The 22863-nt window shown below is 37.5% G+C and overlaps 1 protein-coding gene across 1 annotated transcript in view; it reads left to right on the top strand.

Moving 5' to 3' along the window:
• malrd1 (MAM and LDL receptor class A domain containing 1) overlaps positions 1-19381 on the top strand; it is a 44846-nt gene extending 25465 nt beyond the window's left edge. Inside the window, exons 20-33 of the mRNA XM_028434894.1 lie at positions 1019-1176; positions 3405-3585; positions 4028-4156; positions 4222-4383; positions 7237-7394; positions 9667-9868; positions 10287-10565; positions 12647-12772; positions 13453-13519; positions 17153-17244; positions 17327-17423; positions 17504-17564; positions 18811-18918; positions 19003-19381. Coding sequence (XP_028290695.1) covers positions 1019-1176; positions 3405-3585; positions 4028-4156; positions 4222-4383; positions 7237-7394; positions 9667-9868; positions 10287-10565; positions 12647-12772; positions 13453-13519; positions 17153-17244; positions 17327-17423; positions 17504-17564; positions 18811-18918; positions 19003-19116 — 1934 coding nt within the window. The 3' untranslated portion in view covers positions 19117-19381. The remainder of the gene's footprint in view (positions 1-1018; positions 1177-3404; positions 3586-4027; positions 4157-4221; positions 4384-7236; positions 7395-9666; positions 9869-10286; positions 10566-12646; positions 12773-13452; positions 13520-17152; positions 17245-17326; positions 17424-17503; positions 17565-18810; positions 18919-19002) is intronic.
• Positions 19382-22863: the final 3482 nt, after the last annotated feature.

Genomic DNA, 22863 nt, shown 5'->3' with positions numbered 1-22863 from the left:
AGAATAAAAAAAATGAAATTCAGAAATCCAGAGTTTCATATAAAGCAGCCTTTTTGTTTCTGACCATTAAACATGGTTTTCTGCTTTGATCGTGGGCTGAACTCACAGATAAGGTCTAAGCAGGGGTGGACTGGCCATCTGGCATACCGGGCATCGTCCCAGTGGGCCACTGACCTGAAGTCGGCCGCTCCGGTCTGCTATGTTTTTTTTGTTTTTATTTTGTGACGAGCAAGTGGAGGCAGACATGGTAACAGGTGGCCAAATATGGTCCGAAAGTGGCAAAAACGTGGCAAGAAAAAAGCGAAATGTGACTAAAAGCAGTCAAGAGTGGTTAAAAAAAATGACAAATCAGGTGGAATGTAATGGCAAAAGGTAGCTATAAAATAAAAATGGGGAAAATGTGGGGGGGAAAAAAACAAGTGGTATTTATTGGGCAAAAGGAAGCTTATTTGGATAAAAAGTGGCCCAAAAAATTTAAGAAAGGACAAAAACTGGAAAAAAGTGTCAAAAAAAAAACTTGCAAAAATGGACAAAAAAAGGAACAATATGGGGATATTTAATGGCAAAAGGAAGCTACAGTAAAATTTGAAAAAACATGTCTTTGGGACAAGAAAGTTGCAAAATGGCCAAAGGAAATAGGTAAAAAAAAATAGGTTAAAAAGTTTCCCCTTTTAAGGTTTTCTGGGGGAATAATAATTAAAATGAAGACATTAAAAGCCACATTTTGAGCATCACTGACTTAATAACAGCTTCTACATGGTGTCATTGATAAAGACTGGTCTGGACACAAAATGCCGGGGCAGAATTTTGGTTCCAGTCCACCCCTGGTTCCGTTTATGTCTAAACGCAGTGAAATGACCCCATGGCCCATTAACTACCTCACTGCTCCACTTGTGACCTCGCTGTTATTCATCAGTGGCTTGAAAGGCTTTTTAAGACGTAGTCATTATCAAAGCCATTCATCTCTCTTTTCCTCATCCATTTCTCTCTCTTTTTTTGTTTTTTTGCTTCCTTTTAGGTCATTTCATGTATCTTGAAGCGACACCAGTGGGCCTGAGAGGTGACAAAGCCCACATTAGGAGCTCTGTTTGGAAAGAGTCCAGCCCCATTTGCAAACTCTCCTTCTGGTACTACATTTCCCATAAGGCATCTGGAACTATCCGCCTTTTTGTTAAGGTACGGTAATGTGTTCCAAGGTTATTACTACACATTGGCGTACAAAAGACATCCTGCCTTCAAACATTCATTGTTGCCATGGAAACGCTCAGTCTGGCATTAAGTCTGATTTTATTCATGTATGTTAATGCAGGTGTAATCATATTATATCAGCACTGCTGTGAAGTCATATGGTAATTATAGTGTAATAGACTTTAAAGGATTGATGTTTCCAGTAATTGATTAAGTATTCACGTTGCTGTAATTGAGTTGCTTTTAGGGGTACTTGTACTTTTTTGGGGCCGGGCTACCACACTCAAAACGCCACTCACTTCAATGCATAATTTTTTTTTTTTTTTTTTTTCAAAACAATCAATAACATGCTTTGAGGTATTAAATGTTTTATGTTTTCATTTGACTTGCTGAAAGAATTTCGATGATATTTTCTGCGCAACGCTCAAATAGTCCACCCGCCACCTGGGAGTGCAACATTTAATGCTAATTTTTACATTAATATTTAAACAAAGTGCTCTGTGCTATTGATTCGTCTTGAAAGCCAGATGGGAGCTTTATGCATTTATAAATTCAAACATGGGGATTTTACCCAACGTAGCCGCTTCCTGATTGATTAAACGTAAGAGATGATGAATGTGTACAGACGACTTAACATGAGGACGGAGAATGCTAAACGTGACCCTTTAGAGAAGGTCGGGCCACCAAATCAAAATGAAAAATCATCGACACGCACAGAGAAAAGGTGGAGAGGTTGGAGATCATCGCTTAGAATTTTACAAATTGGTGCAGTGTGTGTGTGTGTGTGAGAGATTGCAAGCAAGACAGACAATAAAAAGCAATATCCGAGTCCACCTTCACATTATCATTGCTTTCCATTATGCATACATGGTATTAAGTGCATGTATGACCTGGAAGGTTCAAAGACATTTGCATTCATTCAATCATTTATGATAAAATAGTGTTTTTATTGTTGTGATGTTGCCAGGCACTGACGATCTATGGCAAGAAACGGACACACACCACATTGTAAAATGTCTGTGAGTGAGGTTTGAAGGTTGAAGGAAGTGTATAGGAAATATGTTCCCTTGTCACATGAGTTATTGTTGCGAGGAACGCTGGTAGAGTTTCGTACTAAACACATTTTTATTGCCCTGTCATTGTGTTTAGAATCATCACCTGTATTAAGTTTTCGTCACTCACTGTCAGGCTGTTTTTAATGCATTTATCTTTTACCCCTCACATAAATCTGGAGGAGTCCTGCTGTGCTGCTGTTTATTAATCTGCACTGTTCTCCCTTAATACCATGATTTAAAAATAAATAAAGAAATAAATAAAAGGACTCTGATGATTTAAAGCAGAGGAGACAGCCTGTGCATCCAAGGGTGCATTTTTACCAGCTTTTAAGCTGCAGTGTAGACTATGACATTGGCCTTCCTTCCTCTGGTTCATAATACATTCTCTCCTTTCACACAATCTGACTTTAATTCATTTTTTTTTTTTTTTTACTACACTTTGTTTATGTTCATATGCTCACTTACTTTGTAAGCCCTAAACCTGAACAATGTGACATTACTGACCTTGTGTAGAAGGTCGTCGAATTACAACACACTCAAAAATATGTGTCAACCTTTGATTAAGATTGGTTTAAATCTATATGCACCATTCCAGTTTAACCAGTTAAAAATATTCTACTCATTAAGAATCTGCATTACTTTTGGCTTTTTTTTAATCTCCTCATACTTCTTGATTTCATTGTCTTCACAGAAACCACAACACCTTATTATCTTTTTGATGCTTAGTCTTAAGAAGCAAAAAAAAACAACAACACTTATAAATTCCCCTTGAAAGTCACATCCACTGTATTAAAGCTGTATTAATGGTGATTTATGGCCTGGAAAGTACCCTGGGAAAAGACTCAAAGAAAAAAAAAAAAAAAAAAACAACACACTTCAGTCTGTCTTTTAATGTATTCCATATGTGGCATGAGAGAAATCCATTTCCACCACTAAGGAGCAAAGGAATTCTGTTTGGTCTTCAATATGGTAAAATATCAGTCCTGGTTTGGCCTCAGCAACACTAAAACGTCACATTATTTCCACTAATCCATTTAAATCCAAGCTGTAGCAAAGAGGCTCATTGGAATACTTCTTCTTTGACATTGATCTGATGTCGTTACCATGGTGATATATGTAAAATGCCACCTTACGATCAAGTTTCGTCACTCTGGTCCACAGATAGACAACACTCTGTTGGAAGTATGGGAGAAAACGGGGCACCAGGGGAACAAGTGGAACAGGGCCGAGATCCCTCTGAGGAACCTCAGGAACTTTGAAGTGATCTTTGAAGGGATTCGCACCAAGGACATGAGCGGAGGAGCGGCCATCGATGACCTGGAGTTTGTGGACTGTGCCCCAAGTAGGTGTCCATTCAAAACTGCTGAGTCATAGTAGATGCAAAGTGCTTACAGTGCTTAGAGAACAACTGACTTATAACTAGGAGTGTGACGATATCTCGATACGGCGATATATCGCGATATTTTTTCGCATGATTGATTATTGATATGCTCGCGCTAAGTATCAATTTTTTTTTTCTCTTTCAAAACCTTTTCTGCTTTTTCACTAAATGGTCATTTTCTAAATTTATCGGTACATAGTCGTGATTTGTCGTTTCAAAGGCAATTCAACGTTGATCACCATCGCACAACTTCATCTGTTTTACTCTGTGGAACTGAGTCATTTCACAGAATTCTCTGGAACGTGCGATTCGGTGCGGAGACGTTCCGCGGGCCCGGCCGTAGTTCATCAGAACTTAATACAGAGGACGAGCGTTTCTCATCCTTGTTTTCATCTGTGTGAAGATGCTGTGGATCCTCAGAGTTGTCCCGATGTCACTGACTTTGTGTGTCGGAGCGGCCACTGCATCCCGTCCCACCTGGTGTGTGACAGCAAAGCAGAATGTGATGACGAGTCGGATGAGATCGACTGCAGTGAGTAGAAAATAGATGGAATCTTATTACAGCGCAGACCTCCTCCATCATCTCTTTCCACACAGACCACATCATTGGCTCACCTGGTGCCTGTGACTTTAACGTGGAGGCTGACCAATGGGAGGAGAGCTGCCAGCTTTCTCAAGAAGCCAACGATGACTTTGATTGGCTGATCCGTGACAGGACCGACACACCTGGAACTGGACCTGAATCTGACCACAGTCCAGGTCTGCTCACACTGACACTCAGATAGGTCACATGACTGTAAATACAGCAATATAAAACACAAATAGCTTCATTACATTTGTTCACAGTTAATCTTTGCTGCATTTTTTTTTAAAATGTATTCATTTTAACAACTCAGTCAATTCAAAACTTTATTGTGAAACATTTGCTCTAAGTCTCAAAGAATTGTCACTAATTATTATCTGTAAGGTAATTATAATTTTATAAACTAGTACAGTGCCTGTTGGAGGTATGTATTTATATTGACATTAACAGGAGTTCCACAGTGTGGATGGGAAAATGAATGGGATCTATATAATGTAATGTAACCAGCTGTTCCTTTACCCATAATCAGCATTTCCTGATAATTTCATCAAAATCCATTCATAACTTTTTAAGTTATCGTGTACAGACAGACAGCGCCCACTGCATTAGCTTAGCATTAGCATACAATAGATCACTGATGATGAAGTCACTGTTGATGACATCATCAGTGTTCTGAAACAATGTTTGACAGGAGTTCCACAGTGTGGATTGGTCATTTCAAATTGGTTTTGAAATGACCAAATTACTCCAAAATGATGGAGGCACACACTCGGGGTATGCACGAGCCGTTGACAAAGTTTCAGGTCGATCAGACACGTCGGGGAGATATTCGCTCCACAAACACACACACACGCACGCACACAGACATTCCTTGCTTTTATAGATAGATTCATTTGGATTCTGATTTTGCATTTTTTTTTTTTTTTTTTTTACTTGCATGTGTTTGTATTGATTGCTTGTATTTAATTGTTGGATCTGTTTCCCACTTTCAGACTCAACAATGAATCCAGGAAAAAACATTAATGTCTTTTTCCCCCCTTAGTATTAAATTTAATCTACATTTTCTCTGAATATTTTTGCAAGGATAAAAACAAGTTCCGTTCCACCACTCGTTGTTTACCACAAAAATATGGTTTCACCCTCATGTGCTGGATAATGAATATATTAGTAATAATAACTTTAGAAAAGATGATTTGTTTATTAGTTTTGCAAAGAAATACAGTAGCATGTGCAAAAAAAAAAAAAGCATTAAGGATAAGAATGATGATGATGGTAGTACGATCAAACACTGTTGATGTGTATATAGGAGACAAATAAAAATCTCAAAACATATGATTGCAAATGGACTGAACAGTGGTGAGTACTCATAACTTCTAAAGACTTTAACTGTAAAAACAAATGGCAGGAAAACAGAAAAACCTTGTAGTTGTGATGAAATATTAGAAAACCACATGATCCCTTTTTGATTGTAGTTAAAAACTTTTTTAATCTACAATTTTTGGCAAAGGAGCGGACGATTGATTTTAATTTAAAACTAAATAAGACAGCTTTGGTGAGTATAGTGGAACAAACCACTGGCTCCCTGAAGCACTGGAGTTTAAAAGTTTTAACTTCTAAGGAAAAAAAGAAACTATAATATGAACATTTTTGAAAAAAAAAAGAGATAATTTTCAGTCTAATGTAACAAACTGATCTTATTTTGAACATAATCATCAAAGACCCTAGATTGCAGGTAGAATTCATCAACTCTAATATCTCAACTGTTCAATAAAGCTTTCTGTGGGTGTCATGGCTGACAGATCAGAGCATCACTAAGATACTGCTGCAGGATCAGTTGATGCTAACCTCAGCGTGGAGGAGCGAAACACGTAAAAGCACTTTGGATTTCTTATCTGTGGCCCAGAACATGACAGAGTTGTGGGAGGAGGCAGCATTTGGTGTGTGCTGTGGATTTTAATGGCCCTAAATCCCCTTTAACTCCTGAGGAAAACTCTTATTTGGTTTTGGCGTTGCACAAACACTGTCTCGTCCCCATGCTTAGCAGAGCTGGAGTAGCACGGCACATTTTGGCTGCAAGTTTCAGCTTTTTTCTTTTTTCACTAACACAGTGGTTCTCAAACGTTTTTGGCTCATGTCCCCCCCTTATGTCCGACTACCACATTTTGCTCAGAATTCTATGTAAAAATAAAACTATAAAATTATAGAGCATAATGATGGAATGACTGAGTGATAACACACATTTTAAAGAATCTCATTTTGTAAATAAGTGAATGAAACAGTATTTAGTGCCCCCTGAATACATTTATTTTTATAGTATTTATCATTTACGTTCATTTCCCTCCTAATTTCTATCATCATTTTGTGTTTTCTGTGTCATTTTGTGTATTTTATTGTCGTTTGTCTGTTCTTTTTTTATTATTCAGTGTATTTTTCTCTTATTTTCTATGTTTTTGTTGTAGTTTTTCTGTGTTGTTGGTATTGATTAAATTATTATCTCTCTGTGTGTGTTATTGCTGTCGTTTGGTTGTTTCTTATGTTTCTCTGTTATGTTTGTTGTGATATTGGGTGTTTTTCTCTCACTTAGTGTGTCTTTGTTGTAGTTTTGTGTGTTGCTGGTAATGGTGAGTATGTTTCTCTCTTAGTGTGTGTGTTTTTGGTGTCATTTTGTGTATTTTGTTCTCATTTGTCTGTCATTTTTATTATTCAATTTATTTTTCTCTTATTCTGTGTGTTCTTGTTGTCGCTTTGTGAGTTGCTGGTAATATTTAGTATGTGATTAGAATTTTTAAACTATAAAATAAACATCACATTTTTAATGCTTTGATTTGTTAATTTTCCTGTCGCTCTCTGTTAGGTACCCCTTGTAGTGCTATCGTGTACTGTACCCCTATTTGAGAACCAATGCACTAATACATGGCCCTTTATCTTCTATTAAACAGAACAATGATTGCACATTAAAATGTTTTTAAATGACTGTATTCCTTAGAAAGACAGCTATACATGTGGCGGCACTGTTCTTATTTCCATAGGTGACGGAGGGAACTTCCTGTACGTCTATTCAGCCATTCAAAGGGAGGGAGACGTCGCCAAGATTACAACCAGGAGTCCGTTTCCTGCCAGTGTCGGTCTTTGTCACCTGCGCTTCTGGTTCTTCATGTACGGCTCTGACAGGATGGGAACACTGAAGGTGACCCCCCCAAACCCAGCCGCATTTGCATAAATAATTCAAAGACCTTTCTCTCAGTTATCAGGCGCTCCAAGTTGCATTTTTCATGCAGTCATTTGCCATTAAACAATCCATCACAGTGCAGCTAAATGCCTCATTTGGTTTTCATCAGACCTTTTCTCCAGTTTTACAGCATTACTGCCAACTTACTGTCAATCTCCTGATAAACACAGGAGGGGATGAAAGCCCTCCTGCCAGTATAAAAGCCATTAATGAATGTCGCCTCACAATCGGAATTATTACATTCATCTTTCCAGGTCTTTTTAGCGTAATTTGAAAACGACAGATAATTAGCAAATGTGACTCAAAATATGCTCACAAATCAAATAATTAGCTGTGGATAGGCAAATTAAAGAAACTATGCACGATGGAAGCCAAGATTTGAAAAGAAGAAAAGACTCAAATTAATGAGGAAATCTCACTCAATTCTATCTAACTCTTCTTTTTGTGCAATTCATCATGCTTTTACTGTAAAAAAAAAAAAAATCAAAAACAATACGATAAAAAAATTCCTGAAAGAATAATAAGTAATATTCACCTTTTCCTGCCCTATGATAAGTCTGGTTCACTATTTTCCTGAACTTTCATTGGCCATCTAAGAAGATTAGTCCTCATTCTAATCAGCTTTTAAAGGATATCTGTGAAAGAAACATCTGGAAACATCCTCTTTATCACACTCATACAGGATAATGTAATCTTACGACTAGAATGTATCTCTAAAAATCATCTTCTTCTTTAGCTTTATTAAGAGCAAAATCCAACGTCTGTCCTCCTGCCGCTAAATGAATACCTGAGATACTCATGGCACCGCTGTCAATCAGACACATTCATTTTTTACTAAATACTTCAGCTTTTATTGTACGATTATCTGAAGGCAGGTGATTAAAAACTCATGCTACAATGAATTGTAAATTAACTTTTGCTTCTCTGAGGGCTCTTTCAAAAAACGTTGTTAGACTTTGTGGTTATTAGTTCAGCTAACAGCAGATAACATAACAGATGTCAACATTTACAGCATTTTCATCCGTTTTTGTCGACTGTATTTTTTCAAGTGACAATAACAAGACGGTGGCTGTGTGTGAAATCGCCAGCGTTGGGAACGTGACTTTAAAAAAGCAATTAGTTATAGTTGATCACTACTTGATCCAAAAAGTAACTGAGTTAGTAACTGAATTAGTCTATAATAAAAGTAACTCATTACCAAAGAAAGTAACTATATTTGCGTTACTGTTAAAAAAAAAAAAAAAGTTGCTATATGTCAAAGAGTTCAGATTTTTTTAGATGCATGTGTCGTTGTGAGTTGCTTACAAAGGATGTGGACAAAGTCTTCTCTCCTGGATATAATGTACACTTCACATGCTTCGATTCATTTCAAGTAGCGTTTGTATCGCCACCTTAAAAATGCCAACTTTTCATCGGACTGCTCCACGCTCGCCATCTCTGCTGCTTCATCAAATCTGTAGTAGTTGTATGTGGCGTGTGTGCTGGCACGTGTGTAAAAACACTGGCTCTGATTGGCTACCATGAAACATGACGCCGCCTTAGCCAATCATAATCGCTCACCTTGTTTTGAACCCACCTCCTCACTACAGCTGAGTAAGAAGCCAGGGATGCTTTCGGATACCTGGACGAATACTATATCAGGACATTTTTTAAGTATATACGATGGTCACACTAGTCGTACTCAACCGCACCATGATGCATTGTGAGCAGAATGTAAAATCATCCTGGAACCGGCTTCAAACTAAAAGGCAAACATTCCCTTTTCAAAACAAAAGCATCTCTTCTTGTCTTCCATTAGTTTTTTAACACTATTGTAAATAGGGCTCTTGTTTTGAAGCTAACCAGAAGTTTGGTCAGTGGCACAAAGGCGCTTCTCTGAAAATCTCGGAAATGTCGGCATGAAATGTGTTTCCGCAAGTTTTATGGATCAAATGACCACATGTTGATATTCTACTTGGTTAATTTCTTGCTTAAAATGTTTTCAGAACTTTGAAAGGTGGAGAATCAACAGAAATATTTAGCCTTAGTGTGATTCCGGTTTTTGTCGTTGGTACGAAATGCATCTTGGGAAATTTCCAAGTATACTTCAGTGGGAACGGTCATCACAGTAGACAGTATATACTCATTGTCATTGAGGTTGTAATGTATAGTACGGAGTGTGTCATTTCTAACACAGCCTATGACTCATTTAACTATAATTTTGTATTATTGTGTATTGTGGACATGACAGGTGTACACTGTGGGAGCCAGCGGTGTCCCTCTGTTGATGTGGGCCACCACAGGAAACCACGGCAACCAGTGGACGTACGTTAACGTCATTCTGTCCAACACGGAGCCATTTACAGTGACCTTCCAGGCAGAGGTGGGTGGAGACATGTGGACAGACGTCGCCTTGGACGACGTCTCCTACACTGCAGAGTGTTTCTCTGGAGGTAAACACATTTATGAACTCTTCCCTTTTTCTCCTTTACTGTTTCCTCTATTCTTGATATTCTGACACAGACTTCTCTCTCTGGTTTTGATACAAACCCTGTAAAGCCTCAGGAAAAATGTAGTGACTTAATGGACCTGCTGCCTTGTAGGTCTCTATAAATTCATTCTGGAGACGAGGTCAAAGCTAAAGGACTGCTCGGAGGGCAACGAGGGAAAAAAGCAATTACATTTATGTTGTTTTATTTCCTCACCACTCTGTTCTGCCTTCACCCCAAAACTGTTTTTCTGGAAGACTTTTTAAGAAGCAGAAAAAGCAAAAAATAAATGAACAAATGGAAAATCTTGCTTTGTTCCTCTCCTTTATAACGCACTCCTTCCATGTTGGTTAACCCATCTGTGTGGATGTGTTTTTACTAGGCCCGGTAACCCCTCAGCCTCTGACATGTGCATCAGACCAGTTCCAATGCACATATTCGTACCAGTGCGTCTCACAGAGTTGGCAGTGTGATGGAGAGCCTGACTGTGCCGACCGCTCAGATGAAGAGGATTGCGGCAGTTTGGTGCCTGGAACACTTCCCCCTCAAGACCTCTGCCCTACTGGCTTCTACCAGTGCTCCAGCCAAATCTGCATTCCCTCCATCCTGCGCTGTGATGGAGTCCATGACTGCCCCGACGGAGAGGATGAATACAGCTGTCGTGAGTTTGACACTCAATAAGTCAAATAAACCTTTTGAGCCCATTTTTGCTAATTTTAAACTATTTTCATTCTATTAATGCATTTTTTTTCCAAAATTACTCCCATTTCTGCAACTTATCCATCAAAATTTTAAACATTTTCTGCACAATTTTTCCACTTTCAAGACATTTTCGGCACTTATAAACCCTTTCCACCACTTTTCCCACCAATGTTGCATATGTTGACCCATTGTTGACACTTTTAACCTCTTTTCACCATATGTCATTCTTATTTTTTTGCCAATTTAACCACATTCACAATTTGTCATGCCCTTTATTTGCCACTTTAAACTAATTGTTCCTACTTTTAAGCCAATATTGACACTTTGAACACTTTTAACCACTTTTTTGTCCATTTTTGACAACTGTAATTTGCACTTTTCACCAATTTCTGCGTTTTTTAAAAAATCCCATTTCACCACCTTTTCCACTATTTTTGGTCACTTTTAACCCATTTGATTTCTGATCAAACATAGGATTTACATCTTTAAGATGACTATATACTAGAGCGCAAATAATAATAAACTTCTTGGATGACAGTAGTTATTATTCTAATAAATATATAAATAAATGGCCCTGTCTCCACGTGACTGTTCTTCAATGTTCATGTCTGTGTTCAACCACCTTCAGGTACAGTGGGGTTCCCCTGTCTCAGGAACCTTTATTTTGGGGGTCGCGGGCTGTAAAATATGAGAACCACTGCTCTATCCAAGCTGCATAATCAACCCCCCTGTGCCTGGATTGTATGGAGACAAGAGAGGGAAAAGGAAGAAGGGGAGGGAGGGTGGGTTGAAGCGTTTAAACCAAACAGAGTTGAAGACGACGACTGCCTACAAGTAGACAAGTCAGGTGATTGAGGGTGTGGTTTTCGGGCTGGTTTTGTTGCTCCCGAACCCAAGAAAGTAACATTTTTAGCAGCTTTTATTTATTTGTTTGTTTGTCTGATTGCAAGATGACGTTAAAATTACCGTGAACACTTTACTTGAAGTTTTATACATAAGGCTGATGTTACGCTGTCATTAGCATGAATAAGGTGTCACAAAGGCTGCCATTGAGCTGTCATTGTGTTCGCTAAATTATGACACCTTTGGAACTATGTTGGCATTTTTTGGGTTAGGTGGAGGGATCTAGTGGAGTTAGGTAGGGTCAGGGTAACTAACAACACTTATTCATGCTAATGACAGGTGTCATGTCATAATAATGACTGTGCAATGTCAGCCTTTATGTATAAAACTTCACTAAAGTGTTACCAAAATACTTAACTGATTTTGGCAAAACTTTAATCAAAGCTTGACCTCACGTCATGAAAGATTTCAGTAAATTTAGGATGGGATCCAGAACAATTTACCGATTCTGGATCACTTTCCGAAATTCAAAACTCTCCATTGACAAACTTTTAAAATGTTATACCTTGGTTTGTAATTAACCAATCTTTATGAAACTTAACTCCGTTATGTCAGGTTGGTTCCTTAATTACCCCACAGAGTTTCATCTGGATCGGATCTGGATTGCGCATTGTATTGCTGCAATTTTTTGCCCATACATTTAGACCTACTGTATGGTTATTAATGGGGTTATAAATCCATCCATAAAACCTATTGATTAAATCGAGGTACTCTGAGTCCACTGAATGACCCAGTGTTTCTTGTGCACGAAGCAAGTCAAGCATTCGAGTGTGGAAAAACATGCGCAGCTTGTTAATTTTTCCACTGTTTGGATCAAACCCTTCATCTCGTGTAAATATTTTCTGATCTGTGTCCACCCACGTTTATGTTGCATTTCATCTTAGATCCTGTTTCACTGAGTTTGTTTTCTTCCCTGCATGACATTTCTTCACCTCTGCTTTCACTGAGCTAGTGATAGTGTTACAGTTTTTTTATTATTAAAAAAAACAAGAAGAGGTTTAGGGTTATGCTTCATGTCAGCAAAATATTTAGTTCTATAAAGCTTGATGTGACCACGACACTCGGGTTTGTATTACTCTAGTCATACCCAGTGGACTGAAGGTTCATTGTTGTCATGTTGTCTTGTTTCTCCTTCAGCTTTGCTGCAGTGCGAGCTGGGAGAGCTGGTTTGTGAAAGTTTGCCTTTTTGCGTACCACGCCAGAAGCGCTGCGACGACTCTGTCGACTGCCTGCCTTTCCGATCAGACGAGTCCAGCTGCCATGGTAACAACATGCATCCATCTAACCATTTCCTGACCTTTTCTTGTTCCTTTTTTTTTTCAGCGTTGCGATTTACCATGTATTATTTGCAGTCACAACTTGTGTACTGTTAAAAACATTCCGAAAGATGTACGACTTGAATTCAGTAACTTTCTTACAAACAACTTGCAACTGGATCATTTTTTTAGATGTAAAGTTTCTCGTTTCTCTACACAGGATGAACCTGCAGATAGAAAAGATGAAACGATATACAGAATAGTCCTACGGCAGATGGTGTAGTCCCTGTGGAGCTCTGATCTCAATATCACAGAGTTGGCCTGGGATTACACAGAGAAGCTAAAGATACCGATAAAGCCTAGATCTACTCACACACAGTTGCAAGTTCTGCAATATGTGTCTGATGCACCGAGGTGTTAAAACGCTTTAAAAACCAATTAATGAATGTTACTGTCTGTTGGATGGCATCCAATATTGCATGGATACTCTCAATAGAATAGTGTTTGGAAGCAGCCTAGCGTAGCTTTGTTGCACAGGAGGTTAATGAATGTTGCACTGAACCATAAATCACAGATTCTTTTTGTTCTGAGCAGTTTCTGAACACGCTCGAGTCTTTTCAGAGATGAACGCTGGTGCAGATCAGTGCAAAGAATGTGAAACATGATGGTAATTCCTTTTCTCTGCAGGTTGTCCACTAGCGTATTGCCTGGATCGCGGCTCATGCCACGTGGAAACACACGGGCCGGTGTGCGCGTGAGTTCACACTTACCAGCATTCACAAACATGGGCAAACAATGATGAGTACCATGTCTGCTCCTAAATGTTCTCTTCTTTGTGAGATTTTAAACATGGAAATCCTATCAGTCATGTTTCTTTCCTTGGAAAAGTCATGCTCTGTGAAGCATGTGGGAATCTGCTTACCCCTGCACATCAAACAGCATGGCTCTGCTTTCATCCAGGAGGGTTTTTTTTTTTTTTTTTTTTTTTTTCTGGAAGTCTAGGATGAATTGTCCTGGTCAGTATATAAATGGGGTCTCTAGAACTTAGTGAGGGGAAAAAAAAAGTGATTTATGAGATTGTCCGGTTCCTGTGTTTTACTTTTCGGAAAAAAGTGCATTTCCAATTGGGTGCATATGCATACATTTCCTATTCTGAATAAGAAGCGTTCCCGGCAGAAATAAGACATTTCAATGCAGGAGCAAGAATGCAATTATAGAACTTGCTGCATGATGTGCTGTCATCATATTACACCAGTGAATCCTCCTGCTGGGATTCACATTTCCTAATAGGTCTGTCAGAAAGTGAACATGCATATTTAACACAGGCTCACTTTAGTCACATTAGGATAGATGAGTTAAAAATATGAATGTTATTAATGTTAATATTAATACAACTTTAGTCTTAATCATTGTATTGTTGACTTTATTTTTTTATAATCACTTATAAGGTCAGTGTATGCTTTGGTCAATGTAATTTCCATTCAAAAATTAAGATTATGAGCTTTTACTTTGAAAATAAATGTTAGAAATTACCATTTTCAATCATTTTTAGAAACAGAAAAGGAAAATGAACTGTTTTTTTTTTTGTTTTTTTTTAAAGTTTTGTTTATCTCTTCTTGACCCTTTTTGTTTTGCATATCCTTTTCTAATCAGAAAATCCAATGATCCAATGAATCTTTAGGGCAGTTTCAGGTTCTCTGTGTATGTTAGGAAGATCCGAGTTTCTAAATGGGCCAGAGGAGTGTAATAATGTGTGAATGGTAGTTTATTTTTTATGTAAATGTGTGTGGCAGACTGGGTGTACCAGGTGCACGCCACCTTCAACCTGCTGTAAGGTGATGATAGGCACCGTCAGATTTAAGCCGGTAAAGAAAATAATGAAAATAATTGACTATAGACACCAGCTGAGCCAGAACACTGAAGTGAAATGATGAAAGTGAAATACAAAAAAGCAGTTGCAGAAAATATGAAAAAAAAGAAAAAAAACATCCATCCAAAGTAATTTTTTTAATCTATACCACTGTCAGACTCATCCAAATCTCCCTGCAGTACTAAGTAAAAATGGCTGAGAAAACATGAATCATTGTGTAAATTATCAAATAATTCAGATTTAGATATATTAGTGAATGCAATGAAAATCCACAGTCTTTGTAAGGGTTTACTATCACTTTACTGCAGTCATTTTTAATCACAATCTAATCACAGTTGATGAAAAAAGGCTCCAGTCTTTTAAAATCCTGCAAAAATCCACACAATTTCCCTAAATTCCAAAGAAAATGGTCAGAAAATTATAGAATTTTGAAAAGAACATCCAGCACTGATATCTGTCATTTATGGCTTGGATATTGTCAGTGCCTTACATCACCTACGTATCAGTTATAAGTGGAAGGCAAACTATGACACAAAAATGTTGAAATTGCTCTCTTTCCCACCTAAAATCTGCTGCCCATTTGAGATAACTGGTGATTCAGCCTCCTCGTCTCCCTTTCATTCATTCCTCACTACCACCGCTACCACTGCTTCCTCTCATTACTCAACATGACTCACTGTCACATACTTAGAGGTCAGTGTGTCAGAAGGATCATGTAGCTTCAGTCCATCTTAAGATCAACCTATACCTACGTATATGCATCATATGGAAATCTTATGACGAACCAGCCCAGTACCAATAGTGTCACACAGTCTGTAGCCAGAGCTCCTCTGAGGGACGATGGCAGGTCGGCCCTGCTCTATGTTTCACATTAGAACATCTGAGGAAGTAGGCTGATACTGAACAGATGTTTACTTGGATCAGATTCACTATTTTGTGAAACGAAGAACTCACTTTCCTTTCCAAGATGTCGCTCAGCAGACCAAGAACAGTTTGTATTTTATTTTGGCTTATTTGCAATTAGTCTGTATTTCCATGCAGGATGTCCAGCAGATAAACTTTATGTCAGGAGAGATTGGGTATGTGTACACGTCTGACGCAGAACAGGCATTGTTTTAGTGTCTGTTTTAGAATTAAATAAAAGCAAAATCTCTGACATTCTGTAGAACATGCTAACAGAGACACACCCAGTGTACATTGGAGGAATGTTTTCAAAAAGTCATTGTACTTGTAAAACAATCAACTTAATCATAAAATCTTACACTGAAAGGATGCGACAATATTCCCCTTTAAATTGATTATACCAGAGGTGAAAGTAATGGATTACAAGTACTCACTGTAATTACTGTAATTGAGTTGCTTTTATGGGTACTTGTACTTTGAGTATATTTCTATATCAGTAATTGTACTTGTACTTAAGTACGTTTTAAAAGAAGTAATTAGTTACATTTCGATTTTGACAAACCTTTTAGATGCCTTTGTGGAAAATAAATTGTGGTAGATTTCTAAAAACAGGCTGCTTATGCATATTCATGAGTAGGCGTGTCTGTAGAAGTTGGTTTCATGCCTTGCAAGAGCGAGGCAGATCAATGATCACCAAAAAACGGCACAGTACAGTAACACACATGGCTATTTAAGCAGCTATTGTGATTGTGAGTCTGTCTCAGCTCTTCAGGCTGTGTGTTTATCACAGCAGCAGCAGCGGAGTCATTCAGCTGCTTCAAACACCGGAGTGTTAAGCTGTCAAGTCATTTTCTTCTCCTCCTTATCTCTATTAACTACAGGAATAGTGCATTTAAGGTGATAATCATTTGTTTTGTCCAACCGCTGGGTCGCATTGTGTCACAAATACATCAGATCAAGTCGAAGGCAATACGAGGCAATATAACAGATACTAAAAATGGAACTGCTCCCTTGGTTCTACACCGTTGCTGCCCACTGCTCTTCAGGGAGGGGTTAATTGCAGAGAAAACAGTTTGTGTATGTAGTTTGTACACTTTTAGCTTCGAGTGAGTGGGCGTGTATGTTCATGGCAGAGGGGGCGGTTCAGACTTGTGTGATGTCACACAAGTCTGACCGCTCGTTTTTCAGAAGAGGGCAGAGCAGGATTAGTGAGGATTGCTTAGGGAAGGAAGCCCAACAATACTATGGGGGTGTTTTTGATAAGGAATAAACATCGTAACAAGGTTAAAAGCTCAAAAAAGTTGATTTTGCATGATATAGGACCTTTAAGTTTATACATAAGATATGTACTGCATTCAAGGGAACCGTAGCAAGATTTATTACCAACAATAAACATGGGGGTGAAAGTAACTAGTAATTTTTACTCTGACTACTATTTAATTTAGCAACTTTTTACTTGAACTTGAGTATTTTATGTATGACTAATTTCAATCAAGTAACAGTATTTCTACATCTTTATACCTCTTGTTAATAACAGCATATCATATGCTTGTCTTCCATTTTTAAAGCATAAATATGATATTGTGTAAAAACTTTTAATTCTCTTTGTTACAGATGTAGCCCAGGATGGACTGGGAATCGTTGCCATGTGAAGGAGAAACCATCCCTCTCCACTCCAACGCCTGAACCAGAGGACACACAACTGGGTACAAAATGACCACACTAGCCTATTATCATTACATGTTTACTCACAGACCCTCTGACCATTAATGTGTGGCTTCTGTTTAGATGCTGTATATACTGGTATAGGCGTTGGGCTGGTGCTCCTTGTAGCCGGAGTAGCTGTGTGTTTTCTAGCTTTCTGTAAGAAAAGATGTAAACTCACGTAAGTTCAGTTATTCCGCTTCTAATGGGGAATTAAAGTCATGACCAAAGTAGTGATGAATGCATTCTCTGGCTTTACAGACGACACAATCCCATGAACTATGTTGTGATGGATGAACCCGACTGTGACTGGACGTCAAAGGTCAGTGCAGAGAAATGTCCAATCAATCATCAGTAAATTCATTATAAGTATTATTGGGTTTCTCATTTGCAAAAATCTCATGTTTTCAACCGTTTATTCAATCACTTTAGCAGAGGTCATGGCGGGTTCACAGAGCCTTTCCGTCAAATTAGATTTTGGTTCTGGATTATTGATTTAGCGACATGTGTGTGAGTTTTAATGTGCTTGTGTTCGAGAGTCGTTCAAGTAAATTATATTCATGGTAGAAGCAAAGCATGAAAGTGACAAATCACCTTAACTAAAACATTTCCTCATTGTTTACTACATTTTTATTGGCGTCAATAACCAGACTAACCATGACAAAAAAAATAAAAAATACATGTGAACGAAAACTACATCGATATATTGATATTTTCCAAATCCAATCACAACTAAGTTTCATTTTTGGAATCAATCAAAACTACTTTTTTTGCTGTGGAAGGCTGGACAAGCCGGTATGTGATCAAATGGGAAGTAAGCTGTTTATGTTTGTATTGTATTTACATTGATCACATAAAACATGTTTGTGCGTATTTACAAACGTTAATACCATCCAATATCAGAATAATAAATGCTTTACATTTCAGTTCACTATATAATGGATTTAGTCAACTAAAACCTTAATGTCATTTAGTTGACTAAAACTACACTTTAACCAAAATTGTCTTGATAACAAAATTTTGACAAAAACTATGTTGCATTTTAGTCAAAAGACTATGACTAAAACTAAGTTCCTACACTCACTTTATTTCTCTTTACTTCTATGATTTTAACACCAAGATTAATCCACACAAAATGAATAAAACTGTCACATCCGTGTCCTTTTGACGGGGTTGGAGTCCATTATAATTGGAAGTGTGTAATAAATAACAATTAAGATGTAATTACAATTGTAATCATAATTGAAAAAATCTGTTGCTGTTGTAATCGTAATTCAACTGTAATTAAGTTCAGATAATTTACTTTGTAATTGTAATTGGCATGAACATTCTACAAAAACTGTCATTTAAAATGCAATTAAATGCAGTTCTTGTGTAATTCTTGCCATTTTCACCAACATGTGCATTTGGTTCATGTGTTTGGACTTCGGAGACCTGCATCCATCATAAATATGAGGGAGGAAGAGAGCTTTAATTACAACCATATAACTGGTCGATTTGGTTTCTCGTGACTGGATTTCATGTCCTCACAAACATGAAGGCTCATTTCATTTTCCTTCCTCCGTCAGCTCCCGTCTCTGGATCACAGACCAGCCTGTTGTCCCACGGGTAACCCCAGGATGAGCGACAGTCGCGGGCTTTCCATCAGTGTCTACCCCTGGAGGAAGGAGAGTGAGGTGAGGTGTTTGCAATAATTATCTGTGCAGAGGTCTGTCACATGATGAATGACTCTATGTGTTTGGGTTTTTTTTCCGCCGCAGGGTTCAAACTGGAAAGATGCAAAGTTGTCCTTCTCCAACCCTCTGTACAAGTATCCCTCTGATGACACAGACGTACACAACAAACCCTATGAAGCACACAAACAACACAACTAAATATTCTGACAGAGTTGTGTTGACAAAATGCTTCATACGTGCCTCATTATTAGCAGCATTTTGTGTAGAAGTGTCAAACTAAAGGCATTAAATCCAGGCTGTGGAGGGTTATTGCTGTAAAGAGTAAAGTTAAAAAATCACCCTCTACTTGTTTTTACTGGTAAATGTGAAGTTTTATAAACACTGATGCTGCAAAAATGCTTGTTATTTTATAATGTTGCACAAAACTAAAAAATAAATAAATAACAATGGGCAAAAAAAACAACTCAAAATCAAACCTAATTTGCTTGTCACTTTTACTGATATACTTTTTAATGCTTCGTGAATTACAAAAGGCTTTATTAATGCTGACAAAAAGTCGAAAAAGTGTTGATTTTCTTAGAAACTGTATTTATATTGCACCTTCCATACAAATGCAATTAGTTCAAAGTGCTTTACATGATTTTAATAAATTGATTGACAAAAGGTACAATAATGACAAAGGTTTAGGGTCTAATGCACACAGAAGAAATTTAATAAAATCATTAAAAAGATGACAAATAATAAAAAGTCAGAGGGAAAATTCAAAGAATAAAATGAGAAAAGCCTCACTAGAGCAGAATATTACTTTATTGGTGGAGGTAAAAAAAAAATAATAATAATAATAATGAAAGCAGGCCTCCTGCAGTTGCTAATAGTACAAAACATAGATCAGATTATTGTTATAGACTTAATGAATGTGCATTAATGGACCTTTTGCAGGTGTGTCATCTTCAGAAAACCTACTTGTATGTTACAGCCAGGTCAAAGATGCTACTAATAATAATAATAATAATAATAATAATAATAATACACTGTTCTCCCAGTCAGCCTCAGAATAGACTTTAAAGTTCTGCTGCTGGTGTATAAATCTGTGAATGGGTTTGGTCCAGAATACATCAGTGACATGTTAGTCAGGTATGAACCCAGCAGGTCTCTCAGATCTATGGACACAGGTCAGATAGTGGAGCCCAGAGCTCACAGTAAACATGGTGATGCTGCTTTTAGTTGTTATGCTGCAAAGAAATGGAACAAACTGCCAGCAGAACTGAAGTCAGCATCTAATGTGAACATCTTTAAATCAAAGTTAAAGGCACTTTTTTTCTCTACTGCATATGATTGAGAGAGAGATTTTTTGTCATGTTGTTGATGTCATGATGATTTTACTGATGATTTTAATTGATTTTACTGATGATTTTAAATGTTCTTATTGATTTTAAACAATTGAATGTTTTATCATGTAAAGCACATTGAGTTGCCTTAAGTATGAAATGCGCTATACAAATAAATTTGCCTTGCCTTGCCTAATAATAATAATAATAATAATAATAATCTTATTTTTATTCTATTCAAAAACAATCTTTTTTAAAATTGGATCTTTACCAAAACAGAAGTCACATCACAAAGCATAAATCTGAACATCCAGAGTCTGCTCTTTACTTTAGAATATCTTCCTAAATTCACTTTTCTTTTTATATAGCCATATTTAATGTGAAAAGCTCCACAAAAACACTTTTTTTTTTTTTTTAAGTTGACCCATTTTAGGTTGCTCTAGTTTCTAAAAGGAGTTGGGTCATTGATGCCCACAGTGAGTCCATGTCCTTGTCTCGTTTATAATACATGTCAGGTACGGTTGGTCCCAGCCTGTGAGTGCACTTAGTGAAAATCCCTCCAAATGTACACTTTGGTCCACATAATGAATTTTTAATAGTTTAGATTTGGAGCGACCACAATCCCAACTACCAAGTGTCGTTTTTCGTTCATCCCCGTGCTCCATGGCGACGGATCTTTGATGAGGAAGTGGTGGATTGTGGGTCAGAGATTTATCTGAAGGCTGAGGGATGAAGTCCAGCCTTTGAACTTGTGTGTTTGGTGCATGTTGGCTCACTGCCTCTTTCCTCTGGCTCGTCACTCACAGTTTTAAAGCCCGAAAGCAGATAATTGGATATGACTCCACTGTGAAAATGTTTTGCAATAAAAAGTACATAAAACAGTACTTTAGTCTATCATAGAGAGCAACCGGCAACACCAGGAGGAAGTGTTACAAGGAAGTTAGTCACAGCTCAGGTTATTTATGCTCATTTTCCAGTAATATTATTACATTTAAAATAACAAAACCTTTTTAGAAAAAATTCAAGATTTTTTCCAAGAAAAATAAAAACTTTTTTTCACATAATTTATATTTAGTTATCTTAAAGAAAAACTGAAGTTTTGTCAATTGTGTATATTTTATTGCATATAATTACATTTAGATGCAGTTTTTATTCAGTAAAAACCTCTAAATCAACATATTTCTTGTATAAGATTCTTTTAAACTCGTAAAGTTTAACATTTCCATTATAACTTCATACACAACAATATATGTAGTTGATTTTTAAGGATAATGTCGACAAGACATGTAACTGTTATTGCTTTATGTACGTAGTACAAGTGGCTAATTCACATCTTTATCTGTCATTCAATCTTTTATTTTCGCTGTATAATAGCACAGCTTGCCATATTGGGACAACTGTTTTTTAAATATAAGCTGAAACTGAGTGTTTCTGCCATTTTTGGCTCAGGAATTCTTATCTCAATGGAAATTTTCTGGGTTTGAAAAAAATGAAATCAATCTTTTGCCAACGGAATGAATGGAAAATACTACTTTAAGTTGCATTTGTTATAAAAAAAAAAAAAAAAAAAAAACAACATGTATTTAATGCAAACTTACAAATGGGTCCTTTTTATTAACATTAATGAGTGTGTCAAATCTAGCAGAACCCTACTGGCTCAGCTTTTCTTAGCAGCACATTCATGTTAGTCCCACTGTGCTGACATTTGACCTAACACAGCACGAATCAAGGCCATGCACACACAAACAGCACCTTCCACTCACCACTACTGGTCTGCACTGCACGCTCCCTCATTATGGAATGCTGACAATGAAAAGCAATCAATGTTCCCTCTCCGGTGCTTTCGTTATTCATTCTGTTGAAAAGGCACGTGATAGAACCACCGACCAGTTTTTGTTCGTGTGTCAGCTCTAATACTGAGCATAGCTGTTGTTGTGGCACTTTGGCTTGTCACAAAGCAAGGTCTATCTAAAGGTCACCGTTTTGTTTGCGTACGTTTCTGTACCCGAGACTCCCGGTAATGAAAATGCTTCAACATTACAGCGATGAATGACTCCCCGTGTCAGAATAAAAGTTGATTCTGGCATCATTTCAATAACTATTTGGTCATTTTAAAGGCTGCACTCTCTGAGTTGTCGGTGTGCCATCACAGCTGTCAGCCCAATTTTCTCTCCCATTATATCGTAGACAGCCTTAGCCGAGACTGGTCAAGGCGAAAATCCTCTCCCTGTAATGGCAGCTTAGAATTGATTCACTCATCTTTTATAAAGGAGTGATAATGTGTGTCTGCTTTTCTTATTACCTGGAAAAATAAGGCTTCGCTCTTTGCCACCGAGTTATTTTTCAGAAATGTGGCTCTATTGAGGACTGTAGAAACAGATGCATTAGTCTGATCAATTCTTTCAGTATAATAGTTTTATCTACCGCTATAAAATCATATGGGATACAGTGCTCAGTAGGGATTTCATGTACCATTTAATGAAACTTGTGATGGGACGTAAACACCTGACCTTTTTCATGCTCTGATAATGCTTGATTTAGAGTCAAGACCTCTTAAACATGTTAATACAAGAGTTGATGTCGTTAGCAAGAACATGTGTAGAAAATGAGCAGGTCG

Source organism: Gouania willdenowi, chromosome 20 (assembly GCF_900634775.1).
Source record: "Gouania willdenowi chromosome 20, fGouWil2.1, whole genome shotgun sequence".
NCBI classification, from domain to species: Eukaryota; Metazoa; Chordata; class Actinopteri; order Blenniiformes; family Gobiesocidae; genus Gouania; species Gouania willdenowi.
Note: the sequence above shows the minus strand (reverse complement) of the source record. Positions and strands in the feature narration are given on the sequence as shown.